The sequence below is a fragment of the Phodopus roborovskii genome, unplaced genomic scaffold (assembly GCF_943737965.1).
Source record: "Phodopus roborovskii unplaced genomic scaffold, PHOROB, whole genome shotgun sequence".
In the NCBI taxonomy this organism is placed as follows: Eukaryota; Metazoa; Chordata; class Mammalia; order Rodentia; family Cricetidae; genus Phodopus; species Phodopus roborovskii.
Window position 1 is genome coordinate 21,467,773 of NW_026126567.1, and position 27,802 is coordinate 21,495,574.

Below are 27,802 nucleotides of genomic sequence, written 5' to 3' on the forward strand. Positions count from 1 at the left end.
AACTCCAATTCTCAGGCTTGCAGGGTGACTGTATTACCCACTGGCTATCTTTCAACCCCATAAGTTTAACAAACTTAAATAAAATTTGGGTCAGAGTCCTTGCTTAAAATACTTGTTCATGAAGGGAGAGCTCATGAACCCCAGTCTGATAGCTCAGAAACCAGCACAGGACAGACCCACAACCCCTAAATGTGGGTGTCAGTTAGGAGGACTAGGCAGTCTATGGGACCTCTGGTAGTGGATCAGTATTTATTCCTAGTATACGAATGGACTTTGGGAGCCCATTCCACATAGAGGGTTACTCTCTCAGCCTAGATACATGAGGGAGGGTCTCGGCCCTGTTCCAAATGATATGATGAACACTGAAGACTCCCCATGGAAGGCCTCACCCTCCCTGGGGACATAAAGGGGAATAGAATGGGAGTTGATGGGGAAAACAGGGGTGGAGGGGAGGGTGAGGGAACTGGGATTGACATGTAAAACAAGCTTGTTTCAAATTTAAATAAAAAATTCATTTAAAAAAGTACTTGTTCATGTAAAAGTAGTTATACAACTTGATTGGGGAAAGAAACTCCCAAAAGATTAATATAGTATACCTATAATAAAATATAATAATCATTATAATATAGATTAATGTTGTATACTTCTGGTTATTTCTAAGAGGACAATTCAGAGACAATTAGAACATAAACGATCTAATCTAAGGAACACTTTCATAGATAATTAGATTCTAATTGTAAACAGATTAGAAGGTGATGGAAGTATGGAAGACAGGGCCCAGTTAGAAGAAATCCATTTCTAAGAGTCTGTCTTTAGAAGGTATAACTTAGCTTTTGCCTATTCATGGTCTTCAGTGATTCTTGGAAACTACTTGGTAAGTGGATTTCCTCATCATGTGCTTCACTCATAATGGTTTTTCCCTGAAGCCTAAAGCAAAGGAACAGCCAACCATGAGCTGAGACCTCTAAGACCATGAGCCCAAAACAATCTCCTTTCTCTTTGCTGACTCTCTTAAGCATGTTGTCAAGGTGAAAGTCTGGCTACTTAATGGACACACATGCCATGGTAAAGCATAAGACTCCTAATCTCAGGGTCATGGGTTAGAGTCCTATTTTGGGTGCCAATATGTAACATGAATTCTTACAGGTCTTAAGAATCAGATATTAGGGGGTGAATGCTGAAAGACAGGAGAAGCAGAGCAGCCAGCCACTAGAAATCTTACCTTTATGAAATTCTCAGAAGTCTTGTCTATCTATGCAGACCTCCAGACCTCTATGGTAGGTAGTGGCTAGCTATTTAATTATTAGAAGGGTCAATTTCATAGGAATTACTTCTGATTAATAAAAACAAGATGTTAGTATATTTAACTCTCTTATTGACACAATATTGCTACTTAGTAAAACTGAACTTCAAATCCATGCCCATCTAGCAACTATATTATCTTTCAATTCTATATCTATACTTTTAAGTGAGATATCATGAATATCCTAGATCAAAGAGGAATCTCTGAACTGGAAGGAACATGTCTTCCAGAACATACCCATATAAATGAATTTACATCTTGCTTAAAGGCAGTGCTTTCTGAGGAAACTGAAAATAAGCAATTAAATTTAATTCACTTATAGGTGTACACCTAAGGCCATACCCACACCAATCAAATAAATGAAGTTTGTAGCATCTTTCACTAGGGAGCAATATCTGTACTGTAGTACATTTCCATTTAAAACAGTATAGCAGATTAAATCGACTTTTAGGTATATTATTTTGTACTTTACTATATTGTAATATCCATGTGATGAGATCTAGCTTATTTTCTTACAAATATATGCAGATGAGAAAATGAATAGCAAATGGCATTAAAACTCACTTTCTACTTTATAAATTGCTATTTTTAAGCATATAAAATTATTTTTCTAAGATACAAACTAAAAGTTTAAGACTCATAATGAATGTCATTATGAGTCAATGTATATTGAAAATTAACAAAACGTAAAAAATCATGATAAATTATTCTTTTTAAATTCATAAGGGATTAATACAAACTCCAAATAAGGAATCCCTTGCTATTTAGTATTCATGTAACAAGTTATTCTTCTATACAAAGTAATTATTGTCTGTCAGCTGCTCTAATTAATTTGTATTTGTTGTTCGTGAGCAAAATACTAGAGTTGAAATTCTACAAATAAAATTAAAAGGAATTTTTTCATTTAACAGTCTTTAATTAGTGACTTACACATTTGGATAGTCAAGGTAATTTCTTCCTTCTCATTTATATAACACTTGAAGAGATAGACTTTATATTTTCATTGATTATTGATTATATTGCCTAAACTGTGATGACTGAAGTCTGACTATGTTCTGTAATTATAAACAATAATAATAATAATAATAAATTACAGAACTGGCTATATTTTATAATTCTAAATAACTGTCATATGGGATATTTCAGTCTTATTAATAAATTAATTTTCAATTTTTGAGACAAGGTCTCGTGTGCCTATTCTTGGTTCAGACTTACAATGTAGCTGAGGATGGCTTCAGACTTGTGTTCCTTCAGCATCCACATCCATAATCATGTAGCACCACACTTGATGTCATTTGGTGTTGGTTTTATAAAGGGATAGGGATGGAATACACAGGCCTCCCATATGCTAGGCAAGCACTCTACCAACTGAGTTGCAACCCCAGATCCCAAAACTTCATATTCTCAGGTAAAATATTAATTAAAATAATCCCAGGTTCACATGAACTTGTAAGTAACCCAGAAAGAGCACTCATATATTTTTATCAAATTCCTCACTTTGTAAAACTAAATCAAAACTACCCATTTATTTTATTCTGATTTCTTCTTTTAAATAATACATGTCTGTATGTATGTGTGTGCATGTGATTTTTAGAACACTAATATACCTAGGAAGGTAGATGTTTTCTTCAGTGATTTTTAAATCGTGTGTGTGTGTGTGTGTGTGTGTGTGTGTGTGTGTGTATCCATTGAAATGAATAGACTAACAAAGAACAATTTCTTTTGAGTCAGGACTCAAGCTACATATTATGTGTAGCTAAAGAGCCTGGCCTTGTTCTGCTGGTTCTTCTGGCTCCAATTCCAGATTCCATTCTCCTATCAATAAAATTTCTAATGATTCTAGACTAGAAGTTAAGAGATAACTTTCCAGACTGAAATGTGCTAAAGAATTTGGTTTCATTCTCTTTCAAGATAAGAGAAATAAAGGGTCTGGTCTGGGTTCTTCCACTGTACCTTGCCATAATCTAAAACTGTAACAGAGGATAAAATCATGAATTCATCAAACATTATAACAATTTATTACCATTTCTCTTTTATAAAATATTATCACTGTACTTAGGTATTCAGAAGAAGTTAAATCTCAACAATACCACAAAGATGTTTTAGATCCTCAAGTTTCATGTTTTGACTAACCTTAGTTTATTCTATCCGTGTTCACCTTGTGCTATATATAATTTTAAATCTCATCTTTATGTATTCAGTGTTGGGGGTGCTTGTAAACTAAACTATGATATGGTTGTGGAGAGCAGACAAATTGCATAGTTATAAGAAGTATATTTTCTACACTTTGTGGGCCCCATAACTGAAGCTAGGTTATCAGACTCGTAGGCAGTGTCTCATCAGCCCCTTATGCTTTGTAATTAAAGTCTCTCTACATACTTTTGCAAATGTCATTGTCCCTCTCTCCAGCCTCTTTCCTTTTGTTTCCCCTCATACTTCTCCTTCTCTTTCCTCTTCTTCCCCATCTTCCTCTGCATATATAAACTTTAAAAATTAAGTCCAAACTTCTGTGCAGATATAGTATTAGTCCTGAGGAGAACAAAGGTTGTATATGAGATATCTTCTTTCATGGAGCATGGAACTAGAAATAGACAGGAGGACATTGACAGATGTCCAGAGCACACACCCCTGCACACACATGCATGCTCCAACATGGGAAGTTCTTCCATGGATGCTTGTGTGAAGGACCATGGAGAATGTGAAATACTACTGAAAAGTGTTTCGTAGGACTCCCTTTTAATCTCCCTTTTCTGGGACTATTTCCGCTATTTTTTATATCAATTTATAAAACAGATTATTTAGGTTTCTTGAATAGCAAAAAAAAAAAAAAATTAGTTGTTCTAAATTAAATTTCCTAAAATGAGGAGATAGGAAAATCACTGAACTATTTAGGATATGGCCAGTGGCTTATTGAGTGCTAGACACAACTTTATCAATTTCAATTGGAACAGTAGATCACATTTATGGCAAACAATATTCTAAGTGAGGTCAAGTGCGTATTACTGTGATTTGTAATTGGAGTCTTCTTTCAACCTGCTCTAATGATGCTTGCCTCTTCTTCCCTTGTAATTGTATTGTGTATATGCAAATTAATTTCTCTTAAGTGCTTTAGAATTTATTCTGTTAAGAAGTCTCATTGCCAATATGGCTTATTATATTATTTTGCTTCTAGCTCCTGTTTCAATCCAGTTCTGATTTCACCAGTTTTATTATATTTCATAAAGCAAAGCTGTGGCTGAATGAATGTATATATCTATATCAGCTGTAATATACATTATATTATATTTATATATCAACTATTATATCTGTACATATATATGTACATATATACACATGTATATACATATATACATGTACACACACATACACACATATATACTATATATACATACATATCAGCTAAGCCCAGGTTTGGGAGAAAAGGGGGCATAAAGGTTCATGTGATAAAAATTATAGCATTATAATAAGTGTAAACATAGGTTAGATTATTGATTCAATCATCATTAATTGAGCAAAATTTTTGAAGGAAAATGATCTGCCAAACACATCATTGTAGGAGCAGGTGCAGAAGTGATGTTCATTGTATACTTGATTACTAATAATCAATAAGCAAATTTAGTCAGACCTAAATACTGCATGTGTGTATGCAGTTGACCTGCGCGGAAACACAGTCTTTCCTGAACTGTTATGGGGTAGTAACAGCAGTCATTCTCAACTTGTTCTACTTACTTGCTGGCCTTAGGAATAAAAAGTATGTATACATTGCACTGTCCTTTAAAAATCTGATGCTTTTCCTGAAGCGATATATTGCTCAGTTTTAACATCCTCAGTTTAGAGCTTAGATTTTTAAACCAAACAACGATAATAGTGCAATATTAATAATATGATATCGCCATCTTTACAGAATTTTGGCTAAGGAATCAACTTTTATTTAGAAATATATTTTTGTAAAGGATCATACAGTCATTAATGTTTTAAAAGAAATGGAAAGAGGAGGAACTTTATATTTGGAATTCTGTGCATTTTGAGATTGAGTGGCTGTGATTTCTTTGACTTTACACTTATCTTTTGCATCTTAGTAAATGCCATTCAGCATATCAACAGTTATAACTTTACTTCCATCCTCATAGTCATGCCTTCCTATAGTTGAATCTTGATTAATTAGTTCTTCTATCTTATATCATATTTAGCTGTATTTATTTGAGTCAGGGTTCTATTGAGTTAAGAAAAGGGTGATATGTACATTATATTAGAGAAATAACTTAGAAAAGGTAATCATGCATTACATTAAATAACTTGGAAAAATAAGATGGTTAGTTTCAACAATTGAAAAATATTGTGATAGTAAGGTTCCTTTGCTGCCATCTAAGTGGTGTCATGGATTCTAATTCATTTCTCAGACACTCTCCGTGAGTCTACTGTGACAGAAGGACCAAGTGATAAAGGGATCAAATGTAATGTCTTATATATGCATTATGTGTACTCACCTAATGCTTTATATTTTTATTTTATAATTGGGAGCACTTGAAGATGAATGATAAAACAATAACCAGCTAGGCTGAGTAACTATTTTCTACTGTTTTAAATAGTATTGTGCAACTTTAGTCCTTTAACTAACCTGTACACATATTCCTCATTTTCTCCTCTCTGGAACTCTATAATGTCAGGATAATGTCAGTGGGGCAGTTAATCCTGATTATCTAGAAATGGAGTGGGTGACCCATCTTTGATGTTGACCTTCACAGCTACCAACCTTTGCTTGGCTTAGCTATGAGGTAAGAAAGAAATATCAGCAGAGGGTTACTGTGGCCCGAATCCATTACCTATGTGGGTAGAATCAGCTCCAGGACCTGTTCCTGTTATCTTTTGATTCCAGGATTATTTGTTATGGTCCCTTTCCCCTATGGAATTTAAAAAAAAATGGCTCTGGTAGTAGTTTGTCCGGTTACCTTTATCAGGCCTAAATGTTAAGGAAGTTCTGTCCATATGCTTCTCTTTATTCCCTTAAGTGACTTGTGAGATGTCAAGATAAAATTTGTAACCTTTGCTGAGTATCTTCTGTATGTCCAGCATCACAGCCAACCCTGTGCTTCTGTCCTTATGTTGACAACTCAGGAACAAGTGGTAAACTAAATGGCTGCTCAGGGTTGTTGTATTAGTTGCTTCTCTGTTGTTCTGACAAAATACCAAAAGCGACTTAAGGGTGAAAGAGCTGACTCAGGCTTATGCCTCTAGAGGCTGCAGTCCACAGTGGCAGGGATGGCATAAGATGGTAGCAGCATCACAAAGCCAACTGATCACATATTAACTACACAGGGGAATCAGAAAGTAAAGAGTAGGGAGTGGGGTAACGTTGTGGATCCTAAAGCCCTGCCTTTCTCCCACAGAGATGAGGCTCCTAAAGGTTCCATAATCCCATCATCACCCTAAGCAGCAATTGGGGACTAAGTGTTCACATTTATCAGCCTATGGAGGATATTTCTCATTTAAAGTAACACATTTGTCCCCTTGTACCCCATGTGTTCATGGCATCTCATGAGGTAAAATGAGTTTAGTTTAATCTTAAGCGTCCTAATGGTCTATAACAGTCCCAGCACTGTTCCAAACTCAAAATCTCTTCTGAGACTTAAGACAGCTTTGTAACTGTGACCCCTGTATATAAAAAAATAAATAAATAAAAACAAAACAAAATCACACACTTCAGTGTATAATGGCACTAAATATATATTACCCATCCCAAAGGGGGAAAAATAGAGTATAATGAGGAAATATTGAGTCAAAGTAAGACCACAATCCATTGAGGAAACACAAAATTCTGTCTCTCCATGTACAGTATCTGAGGCTTCAGTTAGAAACAGATTATATGACTCCTCAACTAAAGCGCTGCTGCCTATATAATACTAATTTCTATTATTATTCCTTCCATTTTTCTTTCTTTCTTTCTTAATTGAAAGGGTTTGTTTTTGGTTTTCTGAGACAGGTTTTCTCTTTGTAGCCATGGCTGTTCTGGAACTTACTCTGTAGACCTGGCTGGCCTTGAACTCCGAGATACACCTGCCTCTAACACCTGAGTGCTCAGCTTACATTTCTTTCTTGATCTAGATCTACTCACCTTTATGTAGTATTCTTTGATAGATGTTTCAAAGCTTGCCATCTTCAATTCCTTGTAGTATCAACAATACAGGCTTCACTGTCACACCATTATTTCGTAAACTTTTGGTATCTCCTTATAGACATTTTGATCCTGACACACTTTGATATCTTCATCATAAACTTATTATACCAAGCAATGAATATTTCACTGCCATTAGCGTAAACCACATACGGAAATGATTGATAGGATGTTCTTGTTTCTACATCCAATATCCAAGATTATATCTTGCATTTAAAGTGTTTAAGACATAGTTTTGAATAAGTGTATTGAATTAAAATTCAGCTGAATGTTGTTTGTGAGGAAAACAGTCCTGGAATTAATAATTCATGTAGAAGTTAATATATGGTGGACTTAGGTCATGTTGTGTATATTATGCTTTGGACCACTCCAGAGAAATGATGGTTTCAACTACACTCCTTCTTTTCACAGGAAAGGACCTGGCCTTGGTTTGAGAAGCAGATATTATGTTTATCAAAGCTGTGTTCATGAGCAGTATCAGCCAGCCTGTTCACTTTCTTCCCTTCCTTCCTTCATTTCTTACTTCCTCAAAATACGCCAAGGAGAGTAAGAAAAAATGAAAGACAAAGGAAAAGTGAGATTTAAAGTTGAGTGCTTAGCTCAGTGGTAAAGATCTTACCTAGTAAACAAGAGATCTTGGGGTCAGACCCAATACCACAGCAACAAATTTTAGGTAAGAGAGAATTACACATATATACTGAGTATATTTGTACTTAATGCATTGGAGTTGTTAAGTGTGCTATAGAAAGCAAGCAAATAATATTTACCAATTAGAGGAGGTAAGGACAGTGAATTTGATAGCTTTAAATAGTTGCATACAGTTTTACATCTGATAGTCATTTCTGGAAGAGGTGCTATCAGCTGACTTATATCTCTGAGAATGGAATTCTCAGTTGTCTTCTGCATTCTGGATTGTTGGGAATAAAGAGTTGTATAATTCCTGATAGTAACATGCTATACTTAATCAATTAAGTTTTTATTTCATTCATTTAATAACTTAGTGTTTTGGTGGGTGTGATGCCTTATGTCTGTAATTCCAGCATTCTGGGAGGCTGAGGTAGAAAGATTGCCATGAGTTAAGGCTAACACAGGCTGTATAGTGAGCTGTAGGTCAGCCTGAGTGAGATGCAGAGGTTGGGTTGGGGAACAGGAAGGGACAAGAGATACAGAAAGACAGATAGAGACAGACAGTCTGACCCTAAAGAAATCTTTCCTCTGAAGAATGCACTGTATTGTGGAACTCCACTATCCAAATCTTGTGCATCTTTCTGGAAATTTGGGAGCAGAGATGTGGAAGGTTTTATTATGATTTCCTGATATTCATACAAGTTGTCCACCCTTTCTCCTGTGATACTTGCCCAGGGTTTATCTTTAATCTTTCCTATCAAGTTGCCTGTGGACTGTCCTTTGAGTACAAATATTCTGACTTCCAAATCAAATGGCAGCTAATCATCTCCGTGAATCCATTCTAAGGACTGCTGATGTGAGCCTGAGCTCACTGCCTAGCATTAAGTTATTGTTAGGAAAATAATAAAGAACAAGAGAGTTAGAAAGCCAGGGTTGAAATCCTGAATTGAACTAATCTTATAACTTCAGCTTTACCTTAATTTGAACCACATCCTAATAAATATGATAATCAAAACTATGTCACTCTGTCAATGTACTGCTTATAGCCCTACCAGATACAAAGCATTGTAGAGGTATCTGAAGTTACCATTATAACAGAGAAAACAATGAAAATTGATGTAGATATTTAAAGACTGAAAGGGCCCAAGCATGTTGGACTTTGGACAATTAGGCTGAGTGAATAAGGGAAAGTTTATCACACAGTGATAAGTATGTTTCAGAGGATAGTAGAGGAGGTACACATAACAAGGATGCCTTCACACCATATTAAGACCGACTATCAATACACACACACACAAGCACACACACGTACGTTACACATTTCTGGAAATGTAATGAAATGTTTTACAGATTACCTTATCAGTAGATATTAAAACTCTGCAAGTACTGTATGAAACTAAATATATTTTTAGTAACACAGTGCTCAAACTTTAGAAATAAACACTTGTGTGTCAATGTGATGCTTAATAAATCAGATCTTCCCAGGACTAAGGAGTTGTCACACTAAGTAAATGCATATGGTGTTTTCTAGAGATACTACACACTGAAGATAGATGAGTGATGGTACTATGCTTTAGTAATTTTTACCATGCATGGATCCATGCAAGGATTCACAAACCATTACATTACATGTGGTATTCTGGTAAAAAGTGCTAGGTTTGAGCTGGTCAATATTTTTTGATAGCATGTCATACCTTTAGTGTTTTGTTATTTCTTGTTTAACCCTTTAAAGTAACAATCTGGTTTCATTTGCCACCTGTGTTCTCCAACCAAAATCCAAAAATCTTCAGTGGGTCACCTCTGTGACTGGACTTCAATACGTCTCTGTTGCTGACTGAAGGAACTTCACAGTAATTTATTACTCACCGCAACCAGACTAAAAGCTTTCAGGTAGATTTCCCCATGTCATCACTCACCTGTCAAATCATTCTGCTACGGCTGGTCTTTAATGTTACCATGTACCAGGTCACAGCCCACTCCCAAATGGAAACTCATCCAGACAGTTCCTTCCAGGAAACTCTTACCCTATTGCAGTTGGATGTTTGTCTGTCCAGTTTTGTCAGTGGAAGCCTTTTCATATCCATCAAAATCATGTTACCATGCTGAAAACTTAAGCCTATTTTGGCTTACAACAGGCTACAGAGAAAGAGTATCAAGTAAAGCAATGATTAACTAATTTTGGTTATTAAAAAGACACCTACCTGACCCTTTGTGGTAAGTCCTAATGTAAGTGAAGCAACATCTTACAGCTCAATGACAGCAGCCTATGAGAAAACATGAGTTGTTTTGGCAGACTGCATGTTAATTAAGCAGAGAAATAAGGATGACTGAAGTTCACAGTCACAACTCGTCAATCAGACCTGCTGACTCTCCTAGATGTGCTTTCTTCACTTACATCAGGCAGGACCCATGGCTGATGTTTCTCGGGGTTTCCTTTAGAGAAACCAGGCTCTGTTAGCAGCCCCTGCAGGCCTGACCCCTGTGTCCCCTCTGCAGCCTCTCTGAGACTGTTGCTACCCGCTGCTCTTTCCTGTGTTGGCCAGCCAGGCTACTGTACTTACATAATAATCCCTTTCAAGCACAGGGCTCCCAAACATAACCTTCCTCTGCTTCTCAAGATTGGAATCCGGAAGTGGTATTAGGTCAGCCTGTGACAAGGAGTGTTGTCTGGGAGGGCAGAGCAGTTTCCTGGCAGCAGGGAGGACAGAGCAGGTTCCTGGGCCAGATTTTGGAGCAATATTTTGTTGGCTTCTTCCTACCTCCAACAACTAAAAAGTCTCAAAAGACAGCAGCTCCTATTTCCATTCACTCTTCCAAAGCTTTTCCAGATCGAGGCGGGCCAAGCATGATTTTCTGACAGCTGCTATAGCTATTTTACCATTTCTTTGTTCACATGCATAGACCATAGAAGAAAGAGTAAAGTAGAACAATCCATTTTTCCCCACCTTATTTTGGGCACAAATGTGTAGATGAATGCTCTCTAGCAATTTCACATCATGGTGGTCGTAAAAACACCTACAGTTGTTAATTGAGATCAGTGGTACTCAAGCTGTGGGGTTACAAATCCTTGGGGGTAAACCAAGCCTTTCACAGGGGTCACCTAAGATATGGGATGTTAACATTATGATTCAAAACAGTAGCAAAACTACAGTTATGAAGTAGCAACAAAAATAATTTTGTGTTTGGGGGTCACAACATGAGGAATTGTATTAAAGGGTCTCAGCATTAGGAAGATAGAAGGCCACTGATCTAGGTCATTACTAGCAATATTATTTCCTGTACCCATAGAATTAACCCTCAAGGCCATTCAAACTCACAAGATGAAGATGATCCAAGTTTTAATGCATACAACATTTCCTGCCATGCGTGAATAAATTTGCTTCCTAAACAAGGTGGTACATATCAATAACTTCCTATGGCTTTCTAGAAGCTTTAGACTAAGAAATGCTTTTACATTCTTGAAAAATACAGTGCTTTGAGTTGCTGTAGGTTTCAGAAAATGCCAGTGTCTTTACAGAGTTTTCAGGTAGTGAATGCAGCCTGTAAAAATGGATGTCTATTTCACTGCCACCATTGTGTTATCTTTCCAGTGTAATTACAAGCTAATTCGGGGTTCTTTGCGATAGACTAATAGCTACTGATTCACTTCAGCCACCTAGTACCTCCTCCTGCACTTTTAATACTATCTGCAGTGCCCTGGCACTTACTTAGGGCGAGTATTTTTCTCTAAGTAGACTCATCTTCAGCAAATCATTAATAGAACATCAAAAAGATCCCATCTGTTAGGGTTACATATGGCCAAGATCAGAATTATAAAATATCTCATTTTTTTCTTTATTTCTCTTTTCTTTTTTCCCCCCCTCTTTCTTACCCACACAATAAATGTAGTTGTCAGCAGGATAAGTTCATGTGCCGGATAAGGTCACATTTTCATTTAGTGACAACTTCCAACAGTAGGAACTTACAGGGTTCGATTTATTAAAGAGTCGGAAGGGATAAGATCACTGCTTGGCCAGTCTGATTTATCAGAGTTTGACTGGAGTACTGGAATAGGGAATGTCGTATTTCAAGTTTATGTTCACAACTGTAGTTTAGTGTGTGTTGTGACTGTATGACTCAAAAATTGAGACAGGGAATTAGAAGAGCTATCCTTATATGACAATTTGTTTTCATAACCCAATACCTATCATTTACGGAGTCAAAAGAAATGGAGTTGTTAGTCTTAGAAGTTAAGATGGGACACATGGTTATTAGTGCTTGCAGAAACCCGTGTAGTGACAAAGCTGTGGTTTGGCTTTGCAGATAGTCAACAATGAAAATGTTCTAACCCTCTCATGTGTGTGCCAGGCAGCTGTCAAATGGTTAAACCACAAAAATAGCAAAGAGCATCGCCATACTCTGGCCACCTTGGCTGACTTTGAAAATGTTTCAGAAATTTTGAGCCCTTTTTGAACTCAGCATGACTTCGGGGCTGTCCATGTTTGATACCATGATGTATAATGTTTTCCAGCCATGAAGAAAATATAAATATATGGGCTCTGAAGCTATAGCCCTCTGCTCTAGTGAGGCCCGATAAACATTTCAAACCAATTCATGTGGTCTGCTTTGAAATTTGGTTGTATATTTAAAACTAAGTTGAAACCAATCCAGAGTTTATTTTCAGCAAATGAAATAGGATCGTCTATCATCTCATTTACTTGAACCCCTGTCCTTTATGAAAGCACAGGCCCAGAGTCAAAAGATGTTGAGTTAAATACCATATATGCTTATGTTACCAACTTAATGCCGGATTTAGCCGGGGCTGAATTCAGCTGATTGTGGATAAGGAATGTGAAATGTCCCACATCTTTCCCCTTTTGTGTAATACTATTTTTATAGACTTTTGTTTCTAAAGAGGCATGGAAAGGGGTCCTTTTCAGTAGAAAAAAATCATATTGAAAACTCCTTCATATAAAAAGATTTGAAGTAATTTCTAGTGACTTACACTTTTTCTTTCCCCCTAACAGTCAGCTTATGTTATTTAGGCCTAAAACAGGCTTGATATTTTTAAAGCTGTGGGGTGTTTAGTAGTGGTTTGACTTAGGTCCTTTTTTTAAGTGGAGCTATCATAAGTCTGGGAATAATCACAGACTTTTGAAAGTATGCATTATCAAGAAGATAAGAGAAACAGCCCGCAGCACTAACAATATTATCTTTTACCAAAATTGATTAGACCGTCCTAAGTGTCTCGGATACTTTCTGTGAACCTACTGAGAATGTTAAAAATAAGGCTTCATTTTGAAGGATGGCTGCAAAAATATGAACTGGGCAGAGAAGATGGGGCTGCTTTTTTCTCCCTTCCATGAAAGAAGTGAAGGACGGTTCAAATGAAACACGTGAAAGTTTTTTCTAACGTTAAAATCAACTTTAAATGTCCTGAAATTGACACCTAGCATGTTAGGAAAAATCTGTACATAATTAATTTTTCTCAATTTCTATTTTGTCAGTACCAAACACTAAAACCCTATCTACCCAGAGATAGTCATTTTAAAACATAGTATGTCAAGTTGTTGATAATTTTGTTGAGGTAGAAAAATTATGAAGGAGAAACCATCACTAATTAAATGAACTCTGAATGCAATAAGGATACGAGGGAATAACTCAGTTTGTTCTTGAGTTCAGAGAAACTTGAGGGAGGACAATCGGTTCCTGCTTGATTGTGTAACATTAATAGTGTCTGTTAAGGCTAAGGTGTGGTGGGTGTTTACTGGGGAGCGGGAACAGGTCCCAGAATGGGATAGGTACCAGACAGGAGATGAGAAAGAAGGGAAGAACAAAGGCATCATTGCAGAAGAGCCCATCCCTCAGCAGATGCTAGGGACCATCTCCTAGAGGGACTGAGGTCTCGGCACCACTACCCCTTTGAGAGGTCAAAGGGAAACGACTGCAAGATCTTTTCCAAAAGGCTGACTCCATGATATTGGAATTTTAATAAGCTTATCCTGGCAGAGATGGAGCATGCAATGGAAGCTGGTCAATCACTTAGTCAGAGTTGACAAAAACCTGTAGTATTCCGATAAGGAAGGCAAATCTGGGAGATATGAAGGGGAAGATACATGAAACTATGAAGTGATTTAGACAGAGCTGTGACCACAGAGACTGGTAGACATTGGGATGCTATGATGTGAAGATTTAGTAAGTACTAGATATTTGTTATGTACTTTGCATAGCAGTAATTTGTTATTGCAATTCCTATTTTTGTATACAACAACTGAACTTTGAAGTGTTAAGTGACTTCTCCTGGCTGACATTCCCATGATTCAGTATGGCCTTCTTAAGCCCTTCATGATCTCTTTTGATCCAGAGACTTGTGAGCTTCACCTCATCACCCATCATTATTTTTGTAACTTGTGTGATCCTTCTTCCATTAAATCATTATTCAATTCCCCCGGTTTCTCAAAAGGCAAGTGGCTCAAAGTCCACACTTGCTAAGTTAAGCCTGGATTTCATCCTTGGAATTTTCTTCCAACTCCTAAAATATAAATAGTAACTCAGTTCTATTGGTTTATCTGTCCAAACCATACACACTCCATCACCTGTTCCAGTCCCAGGCTTATGTTGTTTGCTACTTTATGTTTGAGCCTTCCTTGTTGTATAGAGAGTAATAGACATCAAATCAGTATTAGTGTAATAAATAAATGAATGAATTGATGGATGGAGCTGGAAAGCAGTTAGCCACAGATTAGGCCAGAATTGGAGCTTTGCTTTTGCATTTCAAGTGAAGTTTCTATTTTAGAGAAAACTGGTTCTAGGACTGGGATCTATCAATCAGGAGCTCCATGTTTTTTCATGATATATCCAGGGAAATGAAACTGTTAACATGGACCATCAGAGTTGGTAAATGCCTTACTAATTAGTGAGTACTGATTCTTACATGAACAGGGACTTTTTAAAGGACTTGTTCAGCCAGTTATTGGGCAGTTGGTGGATGAAAAACATCTTGCTTTTAGTGCAATAAAAGTTTACATAATGCCTATGAATATTTAAAATAATACCATAGTCTGAAGTGACATGCTAGGTAAATATGGTTTCTAAACATCAGCATCTTATTTTTGTTGCTTCTTGATACCAAACACATATGAATAAATACCTTGTGCTATGCTGTGGCCTTGTATAAACACAGTCACAAATAAATAATTTATTTTTAAACTACTTTCACATCAGAAACTTCAAAGCTGCATCTTAGTATGTAAGAAAAGAGACTGGCATTGTCTAATGGCAATGGCAATGGAAAAGATTGAGTTGAGAGCTTGAACAGTTACTGGGTGTTTCCTAATAGATGCATTTAAGAACTTAGAAAGTATTTAATACACAGAGAGAGCTGACAACTTGGGAGGTATTTGGATATTACTTTATGATCTGCAGTAAGTTTCTAGTTCTCATTCCATTAAAAGACAGTCTTTATTGTTAATCCACAGGTGTAGATAAGAGTCACTATTTGACTGCGGCTGAACCCTTTACAAATGAAATATGTCAAAGGCAGAAAGACAGGATGAATTACTTTTTAAAGGGGTTTTCAAAGATTTTCATGATTCCACTCATGACGCCACATAAAAATGACATGGCTTTTTTAAAAAATGTATAAATGTAAGCAAATTTATTTGGACATAATGCTTATGTACAAACTGAAATTCTTAATATTTAGATGAGGGCATTGTTTAAAACATAAGCACTTGAAATTTCTCTGAATTCTTGTAGGAGAAAAATTTGATAGTTTCTTTGTATATAAAAGTTATCTTCAAAGACTTAAGTAAGTCTTTTTCACACTGATTATTTTTAATATTAAAGTAGATTGCTAGTGGAACTGGGGATCTGACTCAATTGGTAAAGTTCTTGCCTTGAAAATAGGTTGCTAGCTTTGCTGTGCTTTGTCAAAGTTCCATGGAAAGCTGCTGAATGAAATGTATTAATTAAAGTAACTATACAAGGGTTTAAAGACACTCTCAGAGGCAAACTCAGAAATGGTTTTGATATTTCATATACTGAAAAACAGTATTACACTTCCATATTTGTGTTTGTGTTTGTGTGTTTGTGTGTGTGTGTGTGTGTGTGTGTGTGTGTGTGTGTGTGTGTGTGTGTGTGTGTGTATGTTTGAAACATGGTTTCCCTGTAGCTTTGAGCCTGACCTGGAACTTGCTTTATAGACCAGACTGGCCTCGAACTCACAGAGATTCACCTGCCTCTGCCTCCTGAGTGCTAGGATTAAAGGCATGCACCACCACCACTGAACACATTTCCATATCCTTAATAAACTTATGAGTTTAGCATGCAAGCCCTGGTGTTATCTGCCATCAAGGCATTACTTTTATGAAACTATCTTTGGAGACACTTTCCTTGTGAGCATTACTGGCTTCCACTCTACTCTCCTGAAAATGCATTGAGGAGTATGGATCTACCTTAATGGTATGAGTTTTTCCATTACTAGGACAGTTGTCAAGGGAGGGAGTATGAGGAGATAAGGCTATGGAAATTCAGTCCCCAAGGTTAGAAAGTAAGATTATTGCTCACATCCCTTTGGAGATGCAGATGAATTTATATTCCATAATGGAAGCATTTAAAGCATGGTGAAATATTTTAGCATATAAACGGTTTGTATGCTTTTGATTTAGAAAATAAGCAACAATAAGTACACAGAAGATAGCTGAGCATACCTTTAATCCCAGCGCTTGGGAGGCAGAGGCAGGTGGATCTCTGTGAGTTAGGTCAAGGCTAGCCTGATCTACAGAGGAAAATCCAGGATAGGCTCCAAAGCTACCCAGAGAAACCCTGTCTTGAAAAATCAAGAAAACAAGAAGAAGAAAGAGAAGGAGGAGAAGGAGAAGGAGAAGAAGAAGAAAGGAGAACACAAAAATTAATATCTGCTATTTATGCGATTAAAAGTGGTTTGCACAAATATTAAAATACTAGGGAAGAGATATCACTTAGCTCAGTTTGATGGGATTACTTTTTACAGTGGTAGAGATTCCACCACAGATATGTGGCAACCAAAGGTCATCCTGACAGAGTACACTGAGGTCCAGTTTGAATTTTCCTGTTTTCCAATCTGCATGTTTCCATCTATAGTTCTCTATATTTAATAATCCACCAATCCCTGACCCTTAAACATGCTGCTGAATACACCCAGAGGAAATACCAAAAGGAAGCAGGAAATGATACTAAGGACAAAGTGTTTGAATGATCACATGACACAACAGTACTTGGAGGGTAAAAATGTTCATTGAACCTCCAGTTTTGGAATGAGAATTCCTGTTCATATTGAACCATGCTCAAGCCATTAACCTTTAGTTTTTATTCCTTTATTTTCATAGTCATTTATATATTAATCACATATTCACTTAATTCCTAATATATGAAATGTTTGTAATTTTTTAGATCCTGTTTCTCTTTAATGTTTTTAAAATATAAAGAAGAGACCAGTCTTGCATTGACTGTCCATATATACATATACATGTGGGTGTCATATATATATATATGTGTACATATACATATATACATATATACATATAAACATATATATATATGTATATATATATATGAAAAAAGGGGAAATTACCTACACAGCTTTGATGAAAAAGAAGCACCATTCTTTATTGCATATGTACTTATTTTATACCTTAAAGCTATTAACAATTCCAGAAGATTATCAACTCTTTTTTTTTCACAGTTTTTTTTTTCTTTTATTTACCTCTTTAGTCTATGGTGTCTACTGGAAAGGCAAAATCTAGAACAGCTTTACTCCCAGCATTTTATAATTAAGTTTATGAGACATACTTTCTCATTGACAATGGTTGCTTTGATCCCAGTATGTTGCTTAGAACAGAAAGTTGTTCTTCAAAAGTTTTGAGTAGATGCGAGAATTTTACCCATCATTTATTCTTCAAAGACTCCTTCCTGTTTTGGTGTTAGAGTGATGCTGTTTAAGGAAATGTTGCTCTTTGAGAATGACTTCAGTGGATATTGAGTGTGGAGAGTGTAGAAAAGAAAACTGGACTGCATTTGATTGAGTACAGCTAAAAAGACAAGTGTTCTCTTTTTTACAAACGGTGCGAAGGTCGGCTGGTTTTCAGGAAAGTGTCACTGATTTTCACTAGAAATTCACTGATTTCCTAGAAATATCAACTGTGTAGAGCAAACCCAAAACAGGTGCTGTTGTTAGGACAAGTGTGTGAGTGTTCTAATGGCCCCCTTCTCACCTCTGCAGGAGAGCTGGAAGCATTTCAGAGAGATGGGGAGCGGAAAATTCAGAGTAGGCAGCAACTTCCTGTGGGAACAACCTGGGGCCCTTTCGCTGGCAAGATGGACTTGAATAATAATTCCTTGGTAAGTGGACCTTCTAAGATGGTGGGCTACTCACTGTCAGGCTTTGTCTCTGCTTGTTTCCTGGTTTAATTGAAACAATGTTTGTTTTATGGCTGATTTTATGGATTTCCAAATGTTTTCCCAATCGTTTCTCTGTAATATATGTATAAGCAATGGATTTATATCAAATGGTTGACTAGTGAGGTAACTTGTCAGCTCACTGCTGTATCTAATGAACCAGGCTTAGTCTGTTCACATTTACTAATAAGTGCAATCACTTTTTTTTTTTCAGATGACACAAATTAAATATCATACATTATAGGTGTACACCAAAGATAAGAAATAAACAACTTTGGTCTCCTTCCATAATCCTGCCATTAACTATAAAACCATGAATGAATGATAAGGGTTATAAGTTTTCTTAAACTTTTAATAAAAGTCTGAGGCCAAAGGAGTCATCTGCTTGTTATTATGTGGATACCTGATTTCTTAGGACATAGGTATGAGAAGCAAGAGCCAGACTTTCCAGTAGCCCATTTTACCTCTGTGTTTCTACTTGCTCTCTAGCATTGCTAAACTGACATCTGAGAATTAAGATATTGATCATATTTAAAACTGCCACCAGATGCAACTACAACACTTTGTCGATTCTCCAACATCCTGTCAGTGGTTTCTGCCATTGAAATGACACCTGTAGTTCATATATGAAATGATGAAGTTTTTCCCATTTGTTATATAAAATATTTATATTAAAATTCAACATCTTATCAGCCTCTATTTCATTGTCTGTATATTCACAGGGTGGTGGTTTCGTGACATTTTACCATCTGTTAAATTGTGATGTATGGAAAAATAAACCTATTTGTAAAAATTTAACTTCTCATTGCTCTCTATAGGGAATGATTTTGTGGTTTTAATATTCCTCTACCATTCCAAAGCAGTTTTATGCCATACTTACTAATTTTTAAGAAATTCAGTTTATATGTTTGAAGTGTCCAATATTTTTCCCCTACATGAGGCATATGAATCCTCTGAAGTACCCTACTAGCTGTGGCTAATAATAGTCTATAGAAGTAGGTTACTACTTCAGTTTATTCTTTTTAGAATCTGAATCTCTAATTATATGGTCTATTAGGAACAAGACCTTTTAATTATAAAATTTAGGTATTTCACTACAGTATACATTTAAAATATTTTTACTTTGATATGCTCTCTCTTCTAGAACTTAATCTGATTTTATGTCATTAAATGCAATCTGTGCTATTACAGTAGTACGCTTGCTATTGCATAGCAAGTACTGATATGTAAAGAACATTTATTTATTTTCAGACTGCAGTGTATGTATTTGATAATTGATTAGTTTATTTACCCTTCCTAACAAATCTGTATATCTTCTGCATTTCAATTTTTAGTTTCATAAATGAGAAAACAAAAGTTCTGATTATTATTCCAGAATTTCTGTGATTAAGTCTTCCCATGCTGTCCTTTCTGTAGAATAGTTATAGTATATTTTAACATGACAAAGACTTTTATATAGATGTCAAATTTTAAAAAAAGAAAATAAGAAATGAAGACAGAATTTTGTTGATTTGTTTGCTTTACCTTGCTTATGGTACAGTTTGTAATTAGTCAAATATTTTTGCAATTTTATTGCGTTTTTAGAATTTGGACAGTACTTCAGTATGTTTTTTTTTTTAATGATACAAAGGCAAAAATTTCCTTATCAAAAATATATATCTTACTAACTCTTTCTTGGCCATCTTTGACCCAAATTTGAATTAGAGCACTTGTTTAAATTGCTTGTTTGCCAACTGATATAATTTTACTCAGACTCATGCTGTTGGCTCAGGAGAGTCAGCACACTAATTAATCCAACACAGTAATTAATTGAGTCACCATGCCAGATGTCAAATCCTTTTTATATCTTTTAAGTCACCATCTTGAAGTACATTATTAATATGCCACATTCTGTGGGAAGCCTTTGCAGACCAAGCATTAGTATGTATATAGGATATTCCAAGAAACAGACTCCTCAGCATTAAACACACACACACACACACACACACACACACACACACACACACACACACACACACAAACCAATTAGACAAGAAGTTATTCCTGGAATAATACAATGCACTGAATGTATAAATAGATTTTTGCTTACCCATAGCTTCTTATCTTGGTAGATGCTTCACACTGTAAAGGTTTGATAATAGCAGCAACAACATAGTAAATTCCTGTACTGGACCAGGTATACTTTATATGAGAGAAAACAATACTTATTTCTGCAATAAAGTATTGAAGAGGAAAAGATGAACACTTCAGGAAGTTAAACAATAGCTCCCAGGAAATCATTTGATACTATAGCCCATGGCACAATCTCAGAAATGTTATATATAATCTAGGAAAAGTAATGTTTGGCTTATGAAGATTCTGAGACTAAATGAGGACTTATATATGAACTATCAACATATATTTGTCCCTGTTACTAGTCTGTTATCTATAAACTTGGATCTATTGCAGTTCACCACATTAAAAGCGTCACAGATCCAAACTAAACATGTAAGACTATTAACTTTGATTTTTTAGAGACATTAGATCTTTGTCAAGTATTTATGATTTTTCAAAGAAACAGAACCAATGTGTTGTGTCTGAACGTACAGATTTACTGTAAGCCTTTGGATCTAGTAAGAAGGAGAGTTCTTATTAGAAAGTAAACTGCTACCTGGAAGAGTTCAAAGGCTGTAGTTTCCTTGTGCCTGGAGAAGTCAATGTATTTGTTATATTTAGACTTTCAATTTGGTGAATGAAGCCTACCTGTACTAGGATTCTTTCCTTGGTTCCAAGGTCATTAATTCAAATGTCAACTCTGGTTAAAAACAAACTCTTGAGTTAACACATAAAATTTACAATCCCAAATTTTGGAAGTCCGGGACATCTTGTGAGTTTCCATTGTCTGGTTTGTTACATCATGTCCCTCAAGAAATTCCTTGCCCTTGCCAGTAAATGAATTTATACTTATTTACAACATTTTAATGTTGCACAATAACATAAAGTGCTCTTGTAGTCCCTTATATTTGGTGCATTGAAAGTCTTGTGACTTCATTGACTGAGAATATAAAAGAGCAACAACAGAGTAGTTTTTTTAAAGTAACTTTAAATTTTGGCCAATATTTGCCTTGAAGACTATATATATATATTATGTGTTTGATGATTTGTTTATCCTCCAAGTACAAAGATAATTCTAAACTAAATCTCTCATCAGTGTTACTGCATGGCAGTAACTAATATCACTAAATATCAATGATGCTTTAAAAGGTTGAGAGTCCAGAATTTAAGTGGCATTTGTTCTCCCTTACTTGGGAATGCTTCAACTGTCAATAACCAACTGACTGGATTCAGCCAACTGCTGGAATGACTCAGAACATAAATACACAGTTCCGTATTGCCACCTAATATTAAACTCATCATGATATAATAAATTAAAAAGTTGGAATTCATAGAGAAGTCTCTCTTCATTCTGTTCAATCCAAATAGATAATTGTTGGATTTTCATTTGTGATATTAAATTCATCAAAAAGGCAATGCATACATGAAGGGTTCATGCTATTGACTTAATAATAAAACAATTCTTATATTAAATCTCATGAAATTCTCAGAGTAGTTATCACAGAAATTTGGGAAAGGAACAAATTAGCAATTCTTGACCCACATCATTATGATCCCATTTTCCAGAGTCCGCTATTTCTTCTCTTTTTGTTCCATCCCTTCTGGCATTGATTTTTGAACCCATTCTCTGTAAAGAGTTCTCCAGTTCGATCCCATCATACACTTGCAGACATATCCATACCTGTATCACTCCAGCATTCATTGCTGTAGACAAAGGCTGTTCAATAGAAACACTTGGGTTTTTGTTGTTGTTTTGTTTGATTTCTACACATGGACATTTCCTTTGAATCCCCTGCAGCAAGTTGTTTGTAGGCCAGGCAAACTGAAAGTCTTAGAGATTTCATATCCTGAATGACAGTCTTCAACTAGTGAGTAAACACAATTTATTGACAAACCTCAAGCTTCTTCATTTCTCTATCGAATTTGAGATCTCATCTATAGTCTTGTAAAAATTGTCAATGAAATTGGCCTCCAGTGGGTCTAACAATTCATCTTTTGTAAACCTATTTTTCTTGTCCTGTCTAATTTTACACATTCCTGCTAGAATTTTTTTTAGTCCACTTACCCAATAAACCACTTACACTTGAATTCCTCTCAGAGTAAGCTTCTAGAAAAGATGCGGTACACAGGCATCCTTTAAAATATAGTGATGGAGGCTGGAGATACAGCTCAGAGGGTAAGAGTGCTTGTTACACTTGCAAAGACCTGGGTTCATTTCCTCACCCCACATGACTGATAACAAGAGTGTGTAATACCAGTCCCAGGAGATCTAACACCGCTTCTGACCTCTGTGAGCACCAGGGAGCCACATGGTGCACAGACATACATGCAGGAAAAATACTCATAAGCAGAAATAATGAACACATAAATGTAAAAGAGGGTTATAGTAAACAAACTAAGTTTGAAAGCCATATTCAAATAAATATTGAGGCGCTAGAGGACAGAGATTTCTTGAATTCTTATTATTCCATTTGGACTTCAACCATTGGTACATAACAGACATTCAATAAATTCTCTTAAACGTCAAATCTAATAAAATGGAATGAACTTACCAGGAACAGTCTCACTGATAACCACCGTGCCCTCCCAGCCTTGCCATGTCAATGATAGAATTGATAATTCTGCTGAAGCAAGACTTTCTTTTGTATCTCAGGCCTCTTTACTGATGTTGACATTGGGAATGATATCTCCCTTTTTAATATTCATTTTCATCAGAGCTCAGTAGCACTATACTCTTCTGCTTCTCTCGGAGCCTTGGCTCTTTTTAATTTCGCTGTCTGTGCATGTTTCCCCAAACACTTCTGGCCTTTCTTCTCTTCTCCCTCTGTTCCCAGTGCCTCGGGGAGCTTAGCCACTTGTAAGGCTTAGGCTACTAATTTACAAATGACATTTAAACAAAAATCTCTAACCTTGGCTTTTTACTCGTCAATGTAGCAGATTTCCACCCACTTTATGTGCCTTTCCCACTAGCCTTTCCTACTAACTCCTCCAGCTCAGTAGTCATGAGGAGGGGTGCTACTGCCTTTGCAAATTGTCTTCCTGCTCATCTTGCCTCCAACATACCAGTGACCTCTGACCTTAGCTTCACATCCCTTTCCCTGTCTCTGCAAGGGACTTCATTCCCTCATATTTACTCCACTGTTCCAGGTCCCCGCACACCTCAAATGCTCGTGAACACACAGTAGTCCAAGTCCACTCTACTTTTCTCTGGAAAGACACCCTGTCTTCTCCCTTCCCTTCAGGTCTCCATTTCCAGTGTTCTCCTTTCCACACCCTCCATCCAGATCTCCATTCTTTTCTTCCCGGTCTCATGACACTGCTTTAGCTTACACCTCCATCTCGTGCCCCTTGATTATCATCACACACATCAGCTGCTCTTTCTGCATCCTTTAAAATCTTCCTCATCTTTTAAAATCTAGATCACAGTGCACCCTAGATCTCAACGTGCCCTTACTCTAATGCTGCAAATTCTAACTTGTACAAAAGAAATCAAACTGACAAAGCCTGAGCAGGTCCTCCTAGTCTCACCTTTACGACTTCTACTGATTTTCCACCTGGAGACTCCCATTCCTGGAAACTGCTTGCAGAGTCCTACCTGGGTGGCTACCATTTCCTCCACATCTATGGACCTGGCTGTCCTTTCTCAACAATGTTGAGATCCATTGTTTCTTCTCCTTCCCCTCTTCACTGATGTCATTGTAGCTTTGCTTGTTCTGCTCAAGCTTGTCTCTGATGAAAACTTACCCTGAAGTCTCTGTTCTAAAAGAGATAAACTCTTTGGAGGATTTCCACTCTGCTCTCTCTTTGCTAGGTTTGGGGTATTTTCATCATTATTTACCCTCTCAATGAGCTCCTTGCCTAATTTTTATCTTTATATCCTTATGGCACCAAACCATAGCAAGGGAAACAGACAGACAGAGGGAAACTTGAAATAAGTGATACTTTCTTTTCTCCCAAAACAGGGAATGATGGGCACTTGCCCTTATCCGAGGTTAGCATACCCAATTTCAGATTTTTACAACCATTTCTACATCTGATGTAGTCCTGCTTCATCTGCCCAATCTAGCAGTCCAGTTACCACAGAAAACTCGCTCTTCTGCCATTTTTGTTTTTTTCGGTTATTTTGTATTTCAAGTGCATTTCAGTGAAAGTTTCCCTGGAACGAGGTAACTACATCTATTTCTTAAGCTCACACCCAGGAGGGAGATGTGCTTTTTTGATGGAGGTAGAAGAACTTCAGTGTGAAACCTAACAACCAAGCCTTAGAGACAGGAAGGAGGAGATGCTGTGCCACTGAGGCAATTAAGATTTATTTACAACAGAATCAGTCTCATGACTGATCAGTCACTATGACATGGGTGCAGGCCAAGAAGGTGTTCTGTTCCACCATGCTTCCTGTGAAGTCACATCCAGCCTCTCACTTTCCAGTGACAAACCATCTGGGAAATTCCATCTGTCTCTGCTTGGAAACTGAGGTGGCGGTCTCCCACTGTGAGCAATTTTCTATTAACTTCTTGGATAAGATCAGTCAGATTTATACTGAGTTGATGGGATCCATAGGAGCAGAGTTGTTCCAAGAGGAGACAAATGTACAGATTGCTCTATTTGGGCATAAGCCAGTTTCAGTCAAGGATGCCCTAAGGTTCTAATAGTGCACTGACTTGTGACCTTTTTAATTGTACCCTGGTCCTCTTGGGAAGCAATGGGGGAAATACATTATTGATGGAGGTTGTAGGTTTGTCTCTTACGGAGGACAAGATCATGCCTTCTCTTCTACTGTGTCTGCTAGGTAGAGAAGAACAGAAACTGGGTGGACAGGAGAGCTGCCCAGGAAGACATGAAGCAGGGCATTTAAGGTACCAGTGCCTTAGAAATGGCATGCTTTCTTTCTAGAATGAGAGTAGTTTTGCTTGTTTGCGTTATTAAATTATTTTTTATTTAAATTTTATAAGCAATTTTATTTTACATACTGATCCCAGTTCCCACTCCATCCCATCTTCCCATTCCCCCTACCAACACCCTATCCCACCCCCATCCTCTCTTCAGAGAGGGTGAAGCCTCCCACGGGGGATCATCAGAGTCTGCCACATCATTTGGGTTTTTTGGTTTTTAAGAGTGTGAAATGGTCAAGACAAGAGGAAATAGGTTGGTATAGGAGCCCCCGAAATTAAAGCTATTCTATAATATATAAGCATGAAAGTAAGAAAATAAAATATCAAATAATCACTTTAAAACCCTGTAGATCATTTGTCTGCATTTTAATCTCCATCCATATATATTGTGATGAAGGCAGCATTATGATGTTGACAACAGATGGAATAGATTGTCTTTTGAGGCAGTAATGTCAAACCAGAAGCATAAATTGTGCCCTTATAATCATTATCTTCCTTCAACACACTCTTAATGTATAACTGAACTCTGTGTTCACCTTTATCTCCTTTTGATATAATTATTCTTCTGATGATAGTTTTTCCATGTTCTGTAAGTTTTTATTTAGAATTTGGAAATATGGGAATCTAATGGGACAATTCCTTGTTATTTATCTATAGTTTGCGGTTTTACGGGAGCACGCTAGTGCATGGGCACACATGCACACATGCACACACACACACACACACACACACACACACACACACACAGTCTCATATAGTTCAGACAGAACTCAGACTCTTCATGGAGACTAATTAGCTTTACATTCTCATTTTACTTTCTTCCCCCCCTTGTTTCCCAAATGTTGGGGGTTATAAGTATGTACCAACACACCTGGTTCATAATCTCAAATTTAAACACATTTCCTACTTATTTTTCTAGAACCCAAAAAGAATTTTCATTGAAGATAACCTCCTAGGGTTATTGAGATGCATATACACATGATGCTGGTGAGAAAATTAATACCCCAGTGGGTGAGCTGATTACACAATGATCACATGATCAAAATGGCTGCACTGAGTTTGTGTCTCAGGTCAAGGCTGGCGGCAAGTGCTGCCTCCTAGAATTCAGGCATGAGGGATGAGGGATGGCTGTTGACTCACAATGGGAGCTGGCACGTGTGTCATTCTTCATCTCATACACTAGGGAGACATATATGACTTTCTTACTACAGATGTCATTGTTACTGCCCTTTCTCAGTTTGCCAAGTGCAGTCATCATGAAGGTCTGGACCCCTAGGAAATAGATATATGAAATCCTGACTGTCTAGAGAAAGGTCTTCATCCTTTCCAGATAAGGAAGTCATTTGCAATGTGTGCACTATTGTTTCCATGATATAAATTATAAAACATAAAGTATTAAAAGGATGCAGAAAGTAAAAATGAGATGTTATGAGGGGTTTTTACATGAAAAGCTATCCTTTATATAGCTGGGATGTTTTGTGGGCTTGAAATTTTGAAAGAATTTCTACTTTACATATTTTAAAAGAGTTAGTCCTACAGGGTGTAATAGACATATCTCTGAGTTATGAAGAATTAGCAGCATTCCTAACTTAGCATAATATATACCTTTGGGGAGATGGGCAGAAAAACATTTTGTAGTCCTTCAGTTTAGTTTTATAATGGAAAATGTTACAGTATAATTTTATCTAAACTCTATAATACACATTAATCTCTGCTTTAGATTTAACTGACCACTAGATCACAAGGTGGCCTGGACCAGGTGTTATGGTTTAGCTGTATCTGTCTGTTAGCATGGACCATGTTTGTTAGCCCTTATCCCACAGACCTGAGTCCTTGTCTCTGTCCATTCTACTCCTGCAAAGCACTGTGTTGGTGGTGCATGATGATGATGATCTAAGGGCAAACATCTTCTGTGCACTTGTAACATGATAAAGATGACATAGATTTTATCAAGCACTTTTGTAAATGAAATAATTGAATTCTGTTTTGGAGGTTAATATTTCATTTCTAAAATATACATGTACTTATGATTTTAATTTTTATTAATTTTCATACTAACTACAGTTTCCCCCTCTCTCCTCTCCTTCCATTTGCTTCCCCCACATCCCTTCTACAGCCCTCCCCATCCACTCCTCCTCTGTCTCCATTCAGAAGGGGGTAAGGTCTCCCATGGGAGTAAACAAAGCATGACATATCACTTTAAGGCAGGACCAAGCTCCTCCCCCTTGCATCAAGGCTGGACAAGACATCCAGCCAGCTCCCCACCATAGGAAATAGGTTCCAAGGAGCCAGCTCATG

The 27,802-nt window shown here is 36.8% G+C and overlaps 1 protein-coding gene across 3 annotated transcripts in view; it reads left to right on the plus strand.

The window, feature by feature from the left end:
* Positions 1-27,802, plus strand: part of Zfpm2 (zinc finger protein, FOG family member 2) — a 424,449-nt gene that overhangs the window by 190,544 nt on the left and 206,103 nt on the right. For all 3 annotated transcript variants that reach the window (XM_051202519.1, XM_051202518.1, XM_051202520.1), the window contains one exon: positions 18,343-18,461. In XM_051202519.1, coding sequence (XP_051058476.1) covers positions 18,343-18,461 — 119 coding nt within the window. The remainder of the gene's footprint in view (positions 1-18,342; positions 18,462-27,802) is intronic.